The 16277-nt window shown below is 31.0% G+C and overlaps 1 protein-coding gene across 2 annotated transcripts in view; it reads left to right on the forward strand.

Moving 5' to 3' along the window:
- Positions 1 to 16277, forward strand: part of LOC106472478 (E3 ubiquitin-protein ligase MIB1-like) — a 27952-nt gene that overhangs the window by 6233 nt on the left and 5442 nt on the right. The window contains exons 3-7 of one of the 2 annotated variants that reach the window (XM_013933132.2): positions 1533 to 1679; positions 5812 to 5993; positions 7694 to 7889; positions 11588 to 11666; positions 14935 to 15021. In XM_013933132.2, coding sequence (XP_013788586.1) covers positions 1533 to 1679; positions 5812 to 5993; positions 7694 to 7889; positions 11588 to 11666; positions 14935 to 15021 — 691 coding nt within the window. The remainder of the gene's footprint in view (positions 1 to 1532; positions 1680 to 5811; positions 5994 to 7693; positions 7890 to 11587; positions 11667 to 14934; positions 15022 to 16277) is intronic. The other variant, XM_022401057.1, reaches the window with a different exon arrangement.

Here is a 16277-nt window from a genome sequence, read left to right on the forward strand (position 1 = left end):
CACGTTAATATACTTACTTTTGTAATTACTAATCAATCCATGCCACGTTAATATACTTACTTTTGTAATTACTAATCAATCCATGCTATGTTAATATACTTACTTTTGTAATTACTAATCAATCAATGCTATATTAATATACTTACTTTTGTAATTACTAATCAATCCATGCTTTAATATACTTACTTTTGTAAATACTAATCAATCCATGCCACGTTAATATACTTACTTTTGTAATTACTAATCAATCAATGCTACATTAATATACTTACTTTTGTAATTACTAATCAATCCATGCTTTGTTAATATACTTACTTTTGTAAATACTAATCAATCTATGCTATGTTAATATTACTTTTGTAATTACTAATCAATCAATGCTACATTAATATACTTACTTTTGTAATTAATAATCAATCCATGCTATGTTAATATACTTACTTTTGTAATTACTAATCAATCCATGCTATGTTGATATACTTACTTTTGTAATTACTAATCAATCCATGCTTTGTTAATATACTTACTTTTGTAATTAATATTCAATCAATGCTACGTTAATATACTTACTTTTGTGATTATTAATCAATCAATGCAACATTAATATACTTACTTTATAAGGAATAGTCATCCACAGTCTGGTAACATGTTTTTTCATAACTACAAATCCATCCACGATCTCTACACAAGTTCTATTCAATAATCATCCAAATCTGGCAATGTTTCTTTTATAATTACTGATCCGTTCATGATATCTTCACTTGCTTGATTTTAATAATTACTAATTATCCACAGTTTCTTTTATTGTATGATCCTTCTCAACACTAATTGATCCTATATCTGTTGACACAGTAATAAAAGTATGATATGTTTTTCTGGCAACTTCTTTAGTTACTGATCCATCATTATTTTCTCTTTAATGGCATTTGTATAAATTCATAATATCTTGTAGTTTATTTTAAGAAACATTGAAGAGAATTTCAGTCTTTCTTAAAATGGAATGCTGCTTTTAAAAACATAGTAAAAATACATATAATATTTAACCTTGCATCTAGGGCCAGGTGGTTAGGGTGCTCGACTCCCAATCCGAGGGTCTAGGGTTCGAATCCCCGTACCACCAAACATGCTTGCCCTTTCAGCCATGGGGGCATTATAATGTTATGGTCAATCCTACTATTCATTGGTAAAAGAGTAGCCCAAGAGTTGGAGGTGGGTGGTGATGACTAGTTGCCTTCCCTCTAGTCTTACACTGCTAAATTAGGGATGGCTAGCACAGATAGCCCTCGTGTAATTTTGTGAGAAATTCAAACTAAGCTACCTTGCATCTAGGTGAGTTTATGTACAGGTTGAAGTAGGTTACAGAAAGAAGATCATGAAATAGTATATTGTAGTCACTTTGACAAGGTTGTTAGTATGTATATATATAATTGAAAATATTTTAAAATTTAATGTATTGTAAAAATATCTCATTTAAAGAATTTCAACAAGTTCTATGAATTTGATTATAATTAATGGTTTATATTTTGTCTTAGCTCCTTGTGCGTGAAGGCTGTAACTTGAACATCCCTGATAAGGATGGAGATACCCCACTGCATGAAGCTCTCCGACATCACACACTCTCTCAACTTCGACAACTCCAGGACAGACAAGACGTGGGCAAGGTGGGGCCCAATACTGAGGTTTGTCCTTTAATGACTCTTCATTTTTTAATTTTGTTTCATTAGGTTTTTCAAAATTAGAAATGTAAAAAAAAAATATGAACTGCCGTTTTTAGGATAAAATTTTAGTTCATTATCAAACCTATTACCTTTCAATTTTATTTGTTTACTCGATTAGAAAATTCCCAAGTTTACCCAGCAACTCATGGGGATTTAGAAACAGATTTTAAAATAATTTTTAAAGCTTGATATTTGTATTGGGTTTTCTTATGGTCAGAGTTTCAGAAATAATATTTTCCTCACAAGTAAGTATTTAAATTAAAAATACCTTTTTTTAAATTGATTAAATTAAAAGTACAATTACCTAAAAATCTAAATTTAGAAAAAAAGTTTTGAATGTATGTATAGTAGATAAATGTTTTATGTGTTTACTCATAACCTTCTACCTTCATGAAAATAACTTGAGCTTGTAAAAGGTCTGTTATTGGCTTTACATGGGCAAAGATAGTTGCTATACAAAAGTTGCGGATGTTTCTCAAGTGAAAAAAAAACAGTTATTGTGGTCTCTGAAAGACTTTGTTCACAGTGGAGAATCAAGTGTTCCTGTTGAGGTGTTATATCAGAAACTACATAGTATAAACTCTATCAGGAACTACATAGAATAAACTATATCAGGAACTACATAGTATAAACTATATCAGGAACTACATAGAATAAACTATATCAGGAACTACATAGAATAAACTATATCAGGAACTACATAGAATAAACTATCAGGAACTACATAGTATAAACTATATCAGGAACTACATAGAATAAACTATATCAGGAACTACATAGTATAAACTATCAGAAACTACATAGAATAAACTATATCAGGAACTACATAGAATAAACTATATCAGAAACTACATAGAATAAACTATATCAGGAACTACATAGAATAAACTATATCAGAAACTACATAGAATAAACTCTATCAGAAACTACATAGAATAAACTCAATCAGGAACTACATAGAATAAACTATCAGGAACTACATAGTATAAACTCTATCAGGAACTACATAGAATAAACTATATCAGAAACTACATAGAATAAACTCTATCAGAAACTACATAATATAAACTATATCAGAAACTACATAGTATAAACTCTATCAGGAACTATATCGGGTTTCTACCATGTAGTTCCCGATATAGTTTATCTTGTGTAGTTCCTGATATAGTTTATATTATGTAGTTCCTGATATAGGTTATACTATGTAGTTTTCCTGATATAGGTTATACTATGTAGTTCCCGATATAGTTTCTACTATGTAGTTCCCGATATAGAGTTTATCTTGTGTAGTTCCTGATATAGTTTATATTATGTAGTACTATGTAGTTCCTGATAGAGTTTATACTATGTAGTTCCTGATATAGATTATACTATGTAGTTCCTGAGAGAGTTTATACTATGTAGTTCCTGATATAGATTATACTATGTAGTTCCTGATATAGTTTATACTATGTAGTTCCTGATATAGTTTATACTATGTAGTTCCTGATATAGTTTATACTATGTAGCCTGATATAGTTTATACTATTTAGTTCCTGATAGAGTTTATACTATGTAGTTCCTGATATAGTTTATTCTATGTAGTTCCCGATATAGTTTCTACTATGTAGTTCCCGATATAGTTTCTACTATGTAGTTCCCGATATTAGTTTATTCTATGTAGTTCCTGATATAGTTTATTCTATGTAGTTCCTGATATAGTTTATTCTATGTAGTTCCTGATATAGTTTATACTATGTAGTTCCTGATATAGTTTATATCAGGAACTACATAGTATAAACTATCAGGAACTACATAGTATAAACTATCAGAAACTACATAGAATAAACTCTATCAGGAACTACATAGAATAAACTATATCAGGAACTATATAGAATAAACTATATCAGGAACTACATAGTATAAACTATCAAAAACTACATAGAATAAACTCTATCAGAAACTACATAGAATAAACTCTATCAGAAACTACATAGAATAAACTCTATCAGAAACTACATAGAATAAACTCTATCAGGAACTACATAGAATAAACTATCAGGAACTACATAGAATAAACTATATCAGAAACTACATAGAATAAACTCTATCAGAAACTACATAATTTAAACTATATCAGAAACTACATAGAATAAACTATATCAGAAACTACATAGTATAAACTCTATCAGGAACTACATAGAATAAACTCTATCAGGAACTATATCGGGAACTACATAGTATAGCCTATATCAGGAACTACATAATATAAACTATATCAGGAACTACACAAGATAAACTATATCGGGAACTACATGGTAGAAACTATATCGGGAACTACATGGTAGAAACTATATCGGGAACTACATAGTAGAAACTATATCGGGAACTACATAGTATAACCTATATGAGGAACTACACAGTATAAACTATATCAGGAACTACATAGTATAAACTATATCATGTATTCACAACTTTCACTTACACCTTGTGTGGGAATATTTATGTGTTCAAACTTGGTACATACACATTTTTGTTAGTTAAAATATGCATGTTAACCATGTACATACACATTATTTTTATTAAAATAGTGTTAAAACCATGATTAAACACATTATTATAGTTAACATAGTGATTAAACCATGACTAAACACATTTTTTGATTAAAATAGTGTTGAAACCATGATTAAACACATTTTTTGATTATAGTGTTAAAACAATGATTAAACACATTTTTTGATTAAAATAATGTTGAAACCATTATTAAACACATTCTTTTGATTAAAATAATGTTAAAACCATTATTAAACACATTCTTTTGATTAAAATAATGTTAAAACCATTATTAAACACATTCTTTTGATTAAAATAATGTTGACACCATATGCATGTATTCATTGGTCACTTGTTAAGCTTTCATACATTGATTTCATAGTCCTACTGGTGCATACTCTACTAGTATAACACCATCTAGTGACTGGTCCTGTTTACTCCCGTTACAAAGTAAGATGTGAAAGCATATAACACCAGAAACACACACTTCCCCTTAGGAATCATATCTTTACAAAAGATACATATTCAGAAAATTAAGACAGTTTATTGCACCATATTTATCGTGCAGGACATATATTCAGGCACACTTATGTTATAAGTACCACAATTTACAGAAAGTTCATGAAATGTTTAGAAAATAATAATTTCGAACACATACAGTTAAAGAATTCTGTTGTACAGAACATCTCTCACTGCTTGAGTTGGCGAAAGCACATCTGTATGACATGAAGATGGGAGCACAAATAATGATGATATCGCATTTCTAGGTCAGATATGAGTCCTGCTTCTATATCCCACAGTTTTATACCTACATGAATGATCACTTCCATTATACACATTCAAGGGAGATCAATCATCAACTCATACTAACTTGTACAAGTCTTTGTACTTCCCTTTGAAATGAGTTTAACCTTATTGCAGGCAGGCACACCACAACTCAGAAACAGAGTCAAGCAAGTTTAAGCCTTACAGAACAATTGTGCAGTATGTAGTCTTTGTATAAGCTCCATAATTACCACAAGTTAACAACCTTTCACATTCTATTTGCAAAGATGTCACTGTCCACATGCAGAACATCTGCATGAAAATTTAGCAAAATTTACCTGAACTAAATAAAGATGTATTTTTTACTAGTTATGGAAGATTAAAGCTAGAAGTTATTTCAACTGCAGCATAAAAAAGCTAAAATTGTTTGGCGTGTTGAACAGTTTCACTATATAATTTTTGTTGTAATTTTGGTTGCTGATATTATATTTTTACACTTTCATTATTAACAATGTTGTAGTGTATTGTAAAAACAGAAAGGAATGGAACTATCAGTAAATCAGGTTTTTCATGAAAAAAATATGTCTGTTAATTTTTTTTTTTTTGCATTACGTAGTGTTTTTTATTATTGGAAAGTTTTTTGTGATGCAATATTTGGTAGTTTTTGTGAAAAATCAATATTGAATAATGTTTGGAAAGAAGTACATGTATTTTCATGGTTCACAACTTTTATCAGATCAAGTTTTAACATTTATTATTATTTATTTATAATATAAATGCTGATTTGTTTTTATAGTTGCTGATGGGACTGGGAACTCAAGGAGCTGATAAAAAGAGCAGTGCAACTATAGCTTGTTTCTTGGTTTCTTATGGAGCAGACCTGAACATTAAAAATAAAAAAGGCCAAACTCCTCTGGATCTGTGTCCCGATCCAAACTTGTGTAAAGCTTTAACTAAGTGCTTCAAAGAACGAGCAAGGTAATATTAATTAAAAACTTAGGATCTTCAAAGCATGTGTGAGATATTCGAAACTTATGTAAGACCAGAATTTAATGCTATATCTCACTTGAAGAGTAGAGATTTACACACAATTTTATATCTACAGACAGATTTTACAAGAATGAAAACTGTAAGGGTTTTAAATTTAAGCAAACTAATAAATGATGACATTTGTTTATGCGGTAGCAACAATCTGTGACAACACTCGTTGATACCTCTTATCATATTTGGTAATCTCTGTTTTCCCATCTCTAGGGAAGCAGAAGTTACTTGTATCAACCATCGATGCAACAAGCTGTTGCTGTTAATAAACAAAACTTCATGATATGTCACAGATACATGATTTAAACCAGCTATCAAGCATTAAGTAGCTTAATGTTACAAATAGTAAAAGTAGTAGGTGTTTGAAACTAATATAGTTAAGTGCTGAAGATAGTAAAAGCTTTAAATGTTACAGAGATTGAAGATAGGAAGGACTTGAAACTTATACAATTGTATAATGCAGAGATTGATGACAGTAAAAGCTTGAAATATTACAGTTAAATGTTACAGAGATTGAGGAGAGGAAGGACTTGAAACTTATACAGTTGTATAATGCAGAGATTAAAGATAGTAAAAGCTTGAAATGTTACAGTTAAATGTTACAGAGTTTGAGGATAGGAAGGACTTGAAACTTATACAGTTGTATAATGCAGAGACTGAAGACAGTAAAAGCTTGAAATGTTACAGTTAAATGTTACAGAGTTTGAGGATAGGAAGGACTTGAAACTTATACAGTTGTATAATGCAGAGATTAAAGATAGTAAAAGCTTGAAATGTTACAGTTAAATGTTACAGAGTTTGAGGATAGGAAGGACTTGAAACTTATACAGTTGTATAATGCAGAGATTAAAGATAGTAAAAGCTTGAAATGTTAGAGTTAAATGTTACAGAGACTGAAAATAATAGGAGCTTGAAACATTTACAGCTAAATGTTAGAGATGCTGAAGATGTAGTAATAGCTTGAGTGTTCCAATTAAATATTAGAAACTGATGATATCAAGGGCTTGAAGCTTTTACAGTTAAATGTTACAGAGACTGTGCATCATAGTCATTATATTACAGGTTTGTTTGTTTTTCTTAACACTTTAAATCTGGTACTTAAAAAGATGTAGTTATAGAACAGGTCAAGCTATTTCAGGTTTGGTGAACAAAATTATGTTTTTATATTAGTAATGTCACATGTAATTGAATTGAAAGAGTCGTTACTTCTACTTTAGATTTGTGTGCATCCAAAACAGGAATGACACCTCTCTAAAGTCACGTTAAAAAGTAGAAATATAATTGTTATGGAAAATCTTGTTTAGTGTGAAACTTTTAGTTGTTCGAGTGTATGGTAAGTTAGAAAGTTATCTTTTATAGAACTTTGAGTCGTAAAAAAGTGAAAAAACGTAATTACTTTACAAAAAATATAAAACATTTATACCACTTTCTAGCTTGGAACACAAGTTTCATTTGACTTGAATTATTTTGCCAGTATTGACTGTTTGAAGTATTTTTACCCTATATAAATATGTGATTATTTGGTGATAGCTATAAGTTATTCTGTTATTAAACTTATATGAAATGTGTATCAGAAATGTCACCCTTTGGGTTTTCCTGAAACTGATCTTTGAGCATATACGTTCTTCACTTGACAGTGGACTGCAAGATCCAAACCCTCCAACCCTCACGCCACCACCTGATCGAGACACATTGGAGGAGTGTATGGTTTGTTCTGACATGAAACGTGACACACTCTTTGGGCCATGTGGTCACATTGCAACTTGTTCCCTTTGCTCCCCACGGGTCAAGAAGTGTTTGATGTGTAAGGAACCAGTTCAGTCTCGTACTAAGGTATGCTGTCTGACCTAGAGACTGACCTGTTTGTGTAATCGTAACTTGTGTTTAGTTTTGGTTTAAGCTGAAAATCTCAAATATTTTTGTTACATTTCCATTCTTAAATATTCCTGTTACATTTATTTTAATTACAAGTTGAAACTGTGATGTAAATGTTTGTTTTGTAAACACTCTAATGCTAAGAAGTTTTCTTTTTTTTTCTTTGTTTCTTGCATATTCTCAAAATTATTAAAATATATTAAAAACATTGAAAATATTGCACATAAGATTGAAATTGGTGGCAAGTGTTAGAAACAATGACTGCAATATATATATATATATATATATGGTGAGAAATATATATGTTTTGAGACATCTCACCTCTCTAAATCAGAAGGGAGGAGTGACAGAATATGCCTAGTAGACCAAAATCAGAAATTATAAGCAACTACTTAGCTAAAATTTTGCATCATTACATGCTAATGAAGCAATTTCCTTGTTTTTAAGACATGTTGTAAACACAGTACAAAATTACTTTCCCCAAGAAATAGTAAAAAAATTAGTGATAAGGAATAGAACCGCTGAGTTAAACTTTACATTCATGTGGATTTTTTGTTTCATAAATAATTTGTACGAAAGAACAGTAAAACTGCTATTTTTAAATTCTCTTTTCAGTATTTGATTTTGCAGTTATTTTGTCGTCATTATGTTTATATTTTATAGTTTTAATTTATATTTATTAATTTATTATCTAATCCTTATCAGCATTAGAGTGTTCTCCACTATCTTTTGTACTCGCATGTTCCTGAAATATTGTTGTATAGAGGTTTTGTAGTATGTTAGTGTTGTTACATGTTCCTAAAGTATTGGTGTATAGAGGTTTTGTAGTATGTTAGTGTTGTTACATGTTCCTAAAGTATTGGTGTATAGAGGTTTTGTAGTATGTTAGTGTTGTTACATGTTCCTGAAATATTGTTGTATAGAGGTTTTGTAGTATGTTAGTGTTGTTGCATGTTCCTAAAGTATTGGTGTATAGAGGTTTTGTAGTATGTTAGTGTTGTTACATGTACCTAGAGTATTGGTGTATAGACGTTTTGTGGTATGTTAGTGTTGTTGCATGTTCCTAAAGTATTGTTGTATAGAGGTTTTGTAGTATGTTAGTGTTGTTACGTGTACCTAAAGTATTGGTGTATAGAGGTTTTGTAGTATGTTAGTGTTGTTACGTGTACCTAAAGTATTGGTGTATAGAGGTTTTGTAGTATGTTAGTGTTGTTACGTGTACCTAAAGTATTGGTGTATAGAGGTTTTGTAGTATGTTAGTGTTGTTACGTGTACCTAAAGTATTGGTGTATAGAGGTTTTGTAGTATGTTAGTGTTGTTACGTGTACCTAAAGTATTGTTGTATAGACGTTTTGTAGTATGTTAGTGTTGTTACATGTACCTAAGTATTGGTGTATAGAGGTTTTGTAGTATGTTAGTGTTGTTATGTGTACCTAAGTATTGGTGTATAGACGTTTTGTAGTATGTTAGTATTGTTACATGTTCCTAAAGTATTGGTGTATAGACGTTTTGTAGTATGTTAGTGTTGTTACATGTACCTAAGTATTGGTGTATAGAGGTTTTGTAGTATGTTAGTGTTGTTACATGTTCGTAAAGTATTGGTGTACAGAGGTTTTGTAGTGTGTTAGTGTTGTTACATGTTCGTAAAGTATTGGTGTACAGAGGTTTTGTAGTATGTTAGTGTTGTTATGTGTACCTAAGTATTGGTGTATAGAGGTTTTGTAGTATGTTAGTGTTGTTACATGTTCCTAAAGTATTGTTGTATAGACGTTTTGTAGTATGTTAGTGTTGTTACGTGTACCTAAGTATTGTTGTATAGACGTTTTGTAGTATTGTAACGTGTACCTAAAGTATTGGTGTATAGAGGTTTTGTAGTATGTTAGTGTTGTTACATGTTCGTAAAGTATTGGTGTACAGAGGTTTTGTAGTATGTTAGTGTTGTTGCATTTCCTAAAGTATTGTTGTATAGACGTTTTGTAGTATGTTAGTGTTGTTACGTGTACCTAAAGTATTGGTTTATAGAGGTTTTGTAGTATGTTAGTGTTGTTACATGTTCCTAAAGTATTGGTGTATAGAGGTTTTGTAGTATGTTAGTGTTGTTACATGTTCCTAAAGTATTGTTATACAGAGGTTTTGTAGTATGTTAGTGTTGTTACATGTTCCTGAAATATTGTTGTATAGAGGTTTTGTAGTATGTTAGTGTTGTTACATGTACCTAAAGTATTGGTGTATAGAGGTTTTGTAGTATGTTAGTGTTGTTACAACCACATGGCTTGTTGCCTTGGTATTCCAGTGTATTGTTTAGTTCTCTCCAAATGTTGGAATCTCATTACGTCAATCACCTAATGTAACCATATGGCCAGCACTGGTTAGATACATTTTATGTATATATGATGGTTTGAGGATAATGAATCTCTCTTGAACCTAAAAGTTGTAACAAAGAATACCACTCTAAACTCACTTATTAGGAATTGTTTGACAAAATATATATTTGAACTACAGGTTTAAAATGGAGAACATTTTAAACTTGTTTATGCTTTCGTCTGTGAAAATAAGAATAATATTACTTAAACATGATAAGTTTATAGACAAGAATTACTTAATATAAATATCAGTGTATATATAATAATCATCATTATATGATATGCTGAACTTAATCTCCTTGACAAAACAGAAAAATAGGTAACATACCTGTTACTGCCTTTCCTTGTGTTAACTCGTCAAATATATACTTTTTATCTGATTAAAATAATAGGTTGTGTCAGAGTAATATGATGAAGCCCCTAGTGGCACAGCGGTATGTCTGTGGACTTACAATGCTAGAATCCGGGTTTTGATACCCGTGGTGGGCAGAGCACAGATAGCCCATGGTGTAGCTTTGTGCTTAATTACAAACAAACAAACAATATTATGAAACTGCATATACTATTTACCAACAGCTGCCAATGATGTCACTATGATAATTAGGCAGTGAATACTGTTTACCAACAGCTGCCAACTATGATACCTAGGCAGTGAATACTATTTACCAACTGCTGCCAATGATGTCAGTATGATACTTAGGCAGTGAATACTATTTACCAACAGCTGCAAACATTGTCACTATGATATCTAAGCAGTGAACACTATTTACCAACAGCTGCCAACGATGTCACTATGATACCTAGGCAGTGAATACTATTTACCAACAGCTGCAAACGATGTCACTATGATACTTAGGCAGTGAATACTATTTACCAACAGCTGCAAACGATGTCACTATGATATCTAAGCAGTGAATACTATTTACCAACAGCTGCCAATGATGTCACTATGATACCTAGGCAGTGAATACTGTTTACCAACAGCTGCCAACAATGTCACTATGATATCTAAGCAGTGAATACTATTTACCAACAGCTGCCAACGATGTCAGTATGATACCTTGGCAGTGAATACTATTTACCAACAGCTGCCAACGATGTCAGTATGATACCTTGGCAGTGAATACTATTTACCAACAGCTGCCAACAATGTCACTATGATACCTAGGCAGTGAATACTATGCACCAACAGCTGCCATCAATGTTTCATTATCTGTAACTTTTGTTTTGCTGCAGGAAATTATTGAATATAATAATTAATGAGTGTTCTTTTCTTCTTTTTATTTTTTTCAGGTTGAAGAATGCGTAGTGTGTTCCGACAAACGAGCATCAGTCTTATTTAAACCTTGTGGACACATGTGTGCATGTGATGGTATGTATGAATAACCTATTAAAATTTGATCGCTCCTTCTGTATCACATCTGGTTTTTTTAACTGTTCTGGAAATGAGAAATTTTCAAAGAAAAAATATTTTTAAAAGCAAGTCACAATTAGGGAATTTTCTTGAAATCTTAGGTTATTTTAGGTGTGCTATTCCTAACTTTCTTCTAAAGTCTTAATAAAACAGACCATGATATTTACTTTTGTAACTTTGTAATGTGCTACATTTAAAGAACCTGTATTGTATCAAAGGAACATTGATGAATTTTATTATTGGTAATTCCTAGTATAATACTAGTGTGGAGTTTCACCAGGTGCTGATGGAGATCTCCACCAGCAAAATCCAAACCTTACTTTCAAACATGGGTGAAGCACTTACCGAATGAATTACAATACTCGACAGATATTATATCTTATTTTAAATATACCTTATTTATTTAAGAAAAGTTTAGGCTATGGACAGGAGTTAAACATTTTTTTTGTTTTAAGTTTTTGAGATGATTTCTGTGATCAATTTTTAATTAACACCATGACATTTCTCAAGGTTTCATTTCTTAAATCTTTGTTGTTGAGCAGTTAAATGTCTATTTCTTGAGTTTTGTAAACTGATAGATTGCAATAACTCTTTTTAAGCATTTGTTCTGCAAATGTTTCTGTTGAACATTTTTCTGTTTAATTTTCTATATGTTGAGAGTGATGAGTCACTGGTATCCACACCTTTGCATCTAGAATCACATAGTCACAGCTATATGTATATATTAACATACCAGTATTTGGAGTATTGATGACTCAGATTTTTTGTTCTTCTGAGAATGGATGAGGTGATTAACCAGGATTTGGTTTGGTTGGTGATTAACCAGGATTTGGTTTAGTTGGTGATTAACCAGGATTTGGTCTGGTTGGTGATTAACCAGGATTTGATCTGGTTGGTGATTAACCAGGATTTGGTTTAGTTGGTGATTAACCAGGATTTGGTCTGGTTGGTGATTAACCAGGATTTGGTCTGGTTGGTGATTAACTAGGATTTGGTCTGGTTGGTGATTAACCAGGATTTGGTCTGGTTGGTGATTAACCAGGATTTGTAGTATTGATGACTCAGATTTTTTGTTCTTCTGAGAATGGATGAGGTGATTAACCAGGATTTGGTCTGGTTAATGTTTAATAACATCTCAGATTTTGGGTTGAAAATATTTGTAAATATTGCATTTCAGACTTTAGTTTGAATTCATTTTATGAAAAAATTTTTGTTTGATTTTTATTGTCAGTTTTATATTAACCTAGTTTGATTAGTTCAAACCTTGTTCTAGTCTGACTTGAATTTTATCTGTTTATTATTTTGATTAGTTCAAACCTTGTTCTAGTCTGACTTGAATTTTATCTGTTTATTATTTTGATTAGTTCAAACCTTGTTCTAGTCAGACTTGAATTTTATCTGTATATTATTTTGATAAGTTCAAACCTTGTTCTAGTCTGACCTGAATCTTATCTGTTTATTATTTTGATTAGTTCAAACCTTGTTCTAGTCAGACTTGAATTTTATCTGTTTATTATTTTGATTAGTTCAAACCTTGTTCTAGTCTGACTTGAATTTTATCTGTTTATTATTTTGATTAGTTCAAACCTTGTTCTAGTCTGACCTGAATCTTATCTGTTTATTATTTTGATTAGTTCAAACCTTGTTCTAGTCTGACTTGAATTTTATCTGTGTATTATTTTGATTAGTTCAAACCTTGTTCTGACTTGTTCAATTCTGACTTGAATTTTATCTGTTTATTATTTTGATTAGTTCAAACCTTGTTCTAGTCTGACTTGAATTTTATCTGTTTATTATTTTGATTAGTTCAAACCTTGTTCTAGTCTGACTTTAATTTTTCTGTTTATTATTTTGATTAGTTCAAACCTTGTTCTAGTCTGACTTTAATTTTATCTGTTTATTATTTTGATTACATTTACCACTTTCTATTCAGAACTGTTTCTAACCCTGTCTGTAACAAGGTAAGCAAGCTATGGTGGACCAGTAACCTATTAGGTTAGCCCATAGGGTTGATAAGCCTCCTCACCAAGATCTTATGTACCAATCAGTTTTGCTTATAACTGGTAACTAGGCGTCTGTGTATTGTTTCCAACATTTAGAAATAAAGTGTAGCAAAGTATCCTCTCTGCTTGATGATCTGTCCATTTACTCGAAACATGTGACACCATCCGGTAAATCTTGCAGATCTAAGTTTGTTAACTGTTGATCCCACATTCCAGAGATTCACTCGCCCTAATGTTAAACACAACTAAGCTCCAGGTGGTTTAACACTAGGATTAATCTTACCAATAAATTAGTCCCTGTCTCAGACTTAATGCCTAGTGCATTAACTAAATCTAAACTCAAGTTATATCTAACATTAGATCTTTAATTAACAAAGTGATAGTTCTGTACATGTACATAGAGTTACATATCTATAACTAGTGGTACAAACAATTGCTAAGGCTAGCCTAGTAATAGTATTTTAGTACAAATTGTGTAATCTACACAAGTTAATCCAAGTTGCCTATTGTATTCTGAAAATAAACCAAAATTAATGGAAAATTTACAAGAAATAAATGAAAATGTTAATCTGAGCTTAAGAAATACAAGAAGAGTTTCAAACAGAGTGTCACCAACATAATATCTGTAACCGACTCACGGACAGAACTACATAAACTGCAGATGTTTGGTTGCCTAGCCGATGGCAGGAAGCAAAACAACTGCATGTCACCTGAATATATATATGTATACATGAGCTAGGCCATACAGTGGTGAAGCTAGACAAGGAAGCTCACAAAAGAAGCCTCTGTATCAAATCTGTCATAACTCTGCTGGCAGTGTATCAATCACCTCTGCAGCAAAAGTAACAACCATAGAAGGTTTTCATTCAAAATGAGTGAAATTGTTAGAAAAGAAAGTACCTGGGATTGTCTCCTATTTCTCATCTCGGCTATTTTGATTACATCAGACATTGTGGTATTCTTACTTAAGCTTTGAGTTTTGTCTAGTTATTATTCTGATTACATCACACATTGTGGTATTCTTACTTGAGTTTTGTTTTTTTGTCTATTTATTACATTAAACTTTGTAGTATTCCAACTTGAGTTGTGAGTTTTTCCTCTCTCTCTCATTCTAATTACATCAGATTTTGTGGTATTCTTACTTTAGTTTCATCTGTTTATCACTTTGATTACATTAAACTTTGTTGTAGTCTTACTCGAGTTTTGGTTTTGTGTCTGTTTAGGGTGTGCTGCCCTTATGAAGAAATGTGTCCAGTGTCGCAGCCAGGTGGATAAGATGATTCCCTTTATTGTTTGTTGTGGAGGAACTGGTAAAAGTACCTTTATGTGTCATTTTAATTCAGTTTATGTCTTTGCTGAATGAAGTACATGCTGTTTAATTACAGGCATTTGATAATATGAACACAGTTAATTAAAAAATCAAGAGTTTTTTTTCAGTACAGTTACTAGATATTCATTATGTGATAAACTTTTCTTTATTGGCTTTCCCACAAGGCAAGAAATATTGACTCTTGACTAGCAGAGAAAAAGCTTTTAAAGATACAGACAACAGTAAAACACTCAAAATTACATTTATATGGACTAAAGTTTCAGGCCTTTTCAAGATGTATTAGTTATTCTGACAACACATTATATTAAACCATTAAGTATTAATTTTATATGTTCCCTCCCTCTCTGAAAATATCTTAAATTAACCTACTCCCTTCTACTGACAGCATATTAACTCTCTCACTATGGGCTCGGTCCCAGGGACTGACCTCGTAACTATTTTGTGCTTGTTATAGTTTTCATACTATAACTTTTAATACAGTATCTGTATCTTCACAAAATTTTGCAGATTCTCAGTAAACATTACAAGGCTTTCATACACAAAATATCAGATTTTTTTATTAAGTTTTAGGATTTCTTAAGTAATGATTTGATCATGCATTTTTTCTTTTTGAATGTTCACTATCCAACATGCAAAGTAATTTTAATTATAAGATTAAAAATACTTTTATGCATCAGAAAATGTTCAAATTTCACATGCGAAATCTTTATAACTTCCAGATAGTTATCAAAGGTTTTTAGTTTGTTTTTTGAAAAACTTTATATTTTATTTGTTATTTCCACTATTGTATCTCTGTATGGGTTTCTTCGATTTGACCGACCTCGTAACCACCATAAAAATTAGATATAAATTATGCTTTTTTTGTTGTAGAATGACTTCAGATTATAACATGAAACCACAAATGTTTAGACTAAATAGCTTAAATCTCGTAACACTATACATCTATATATATATATATTTATTATTTTTATTTTATTGACCGTTCAGCCATGTCTGACTTACATTACAGAAGTTGCAATTATGTGGCACACTGTATCCAGTAGTTTAAAACTGGCCTTTACAAAGTGACCTGTCTTGGCTTTGTTCTGGTGGATCAGTATTATGTAAAATGCAGTCACATTTTGGTTGTAAAACATTACATATGTATATATATATATATATATATATTATTACTATTTACAAATAAGTTCTTAAATTTCAGTTGTTTTTACTTAAAACAGAGAACAGTAAATACAG

Source organism: Limulus polyphemus, unplaced genomic scaffold (assembly GCF_000517525.1).
Source record: "Limulus polyphemus unplaced genomic scaffold, Limulus_polyphemus-2.1.2 Scaffold5364, whole genome shotgun sequence".
In the NCBI taxonomy this organism is placed as follows: Eukaryota; Metazoa; Arthropoda; class Merostomata; order Xiphosura; family Limulidae; genus Limulus; species Limulus polyphemus.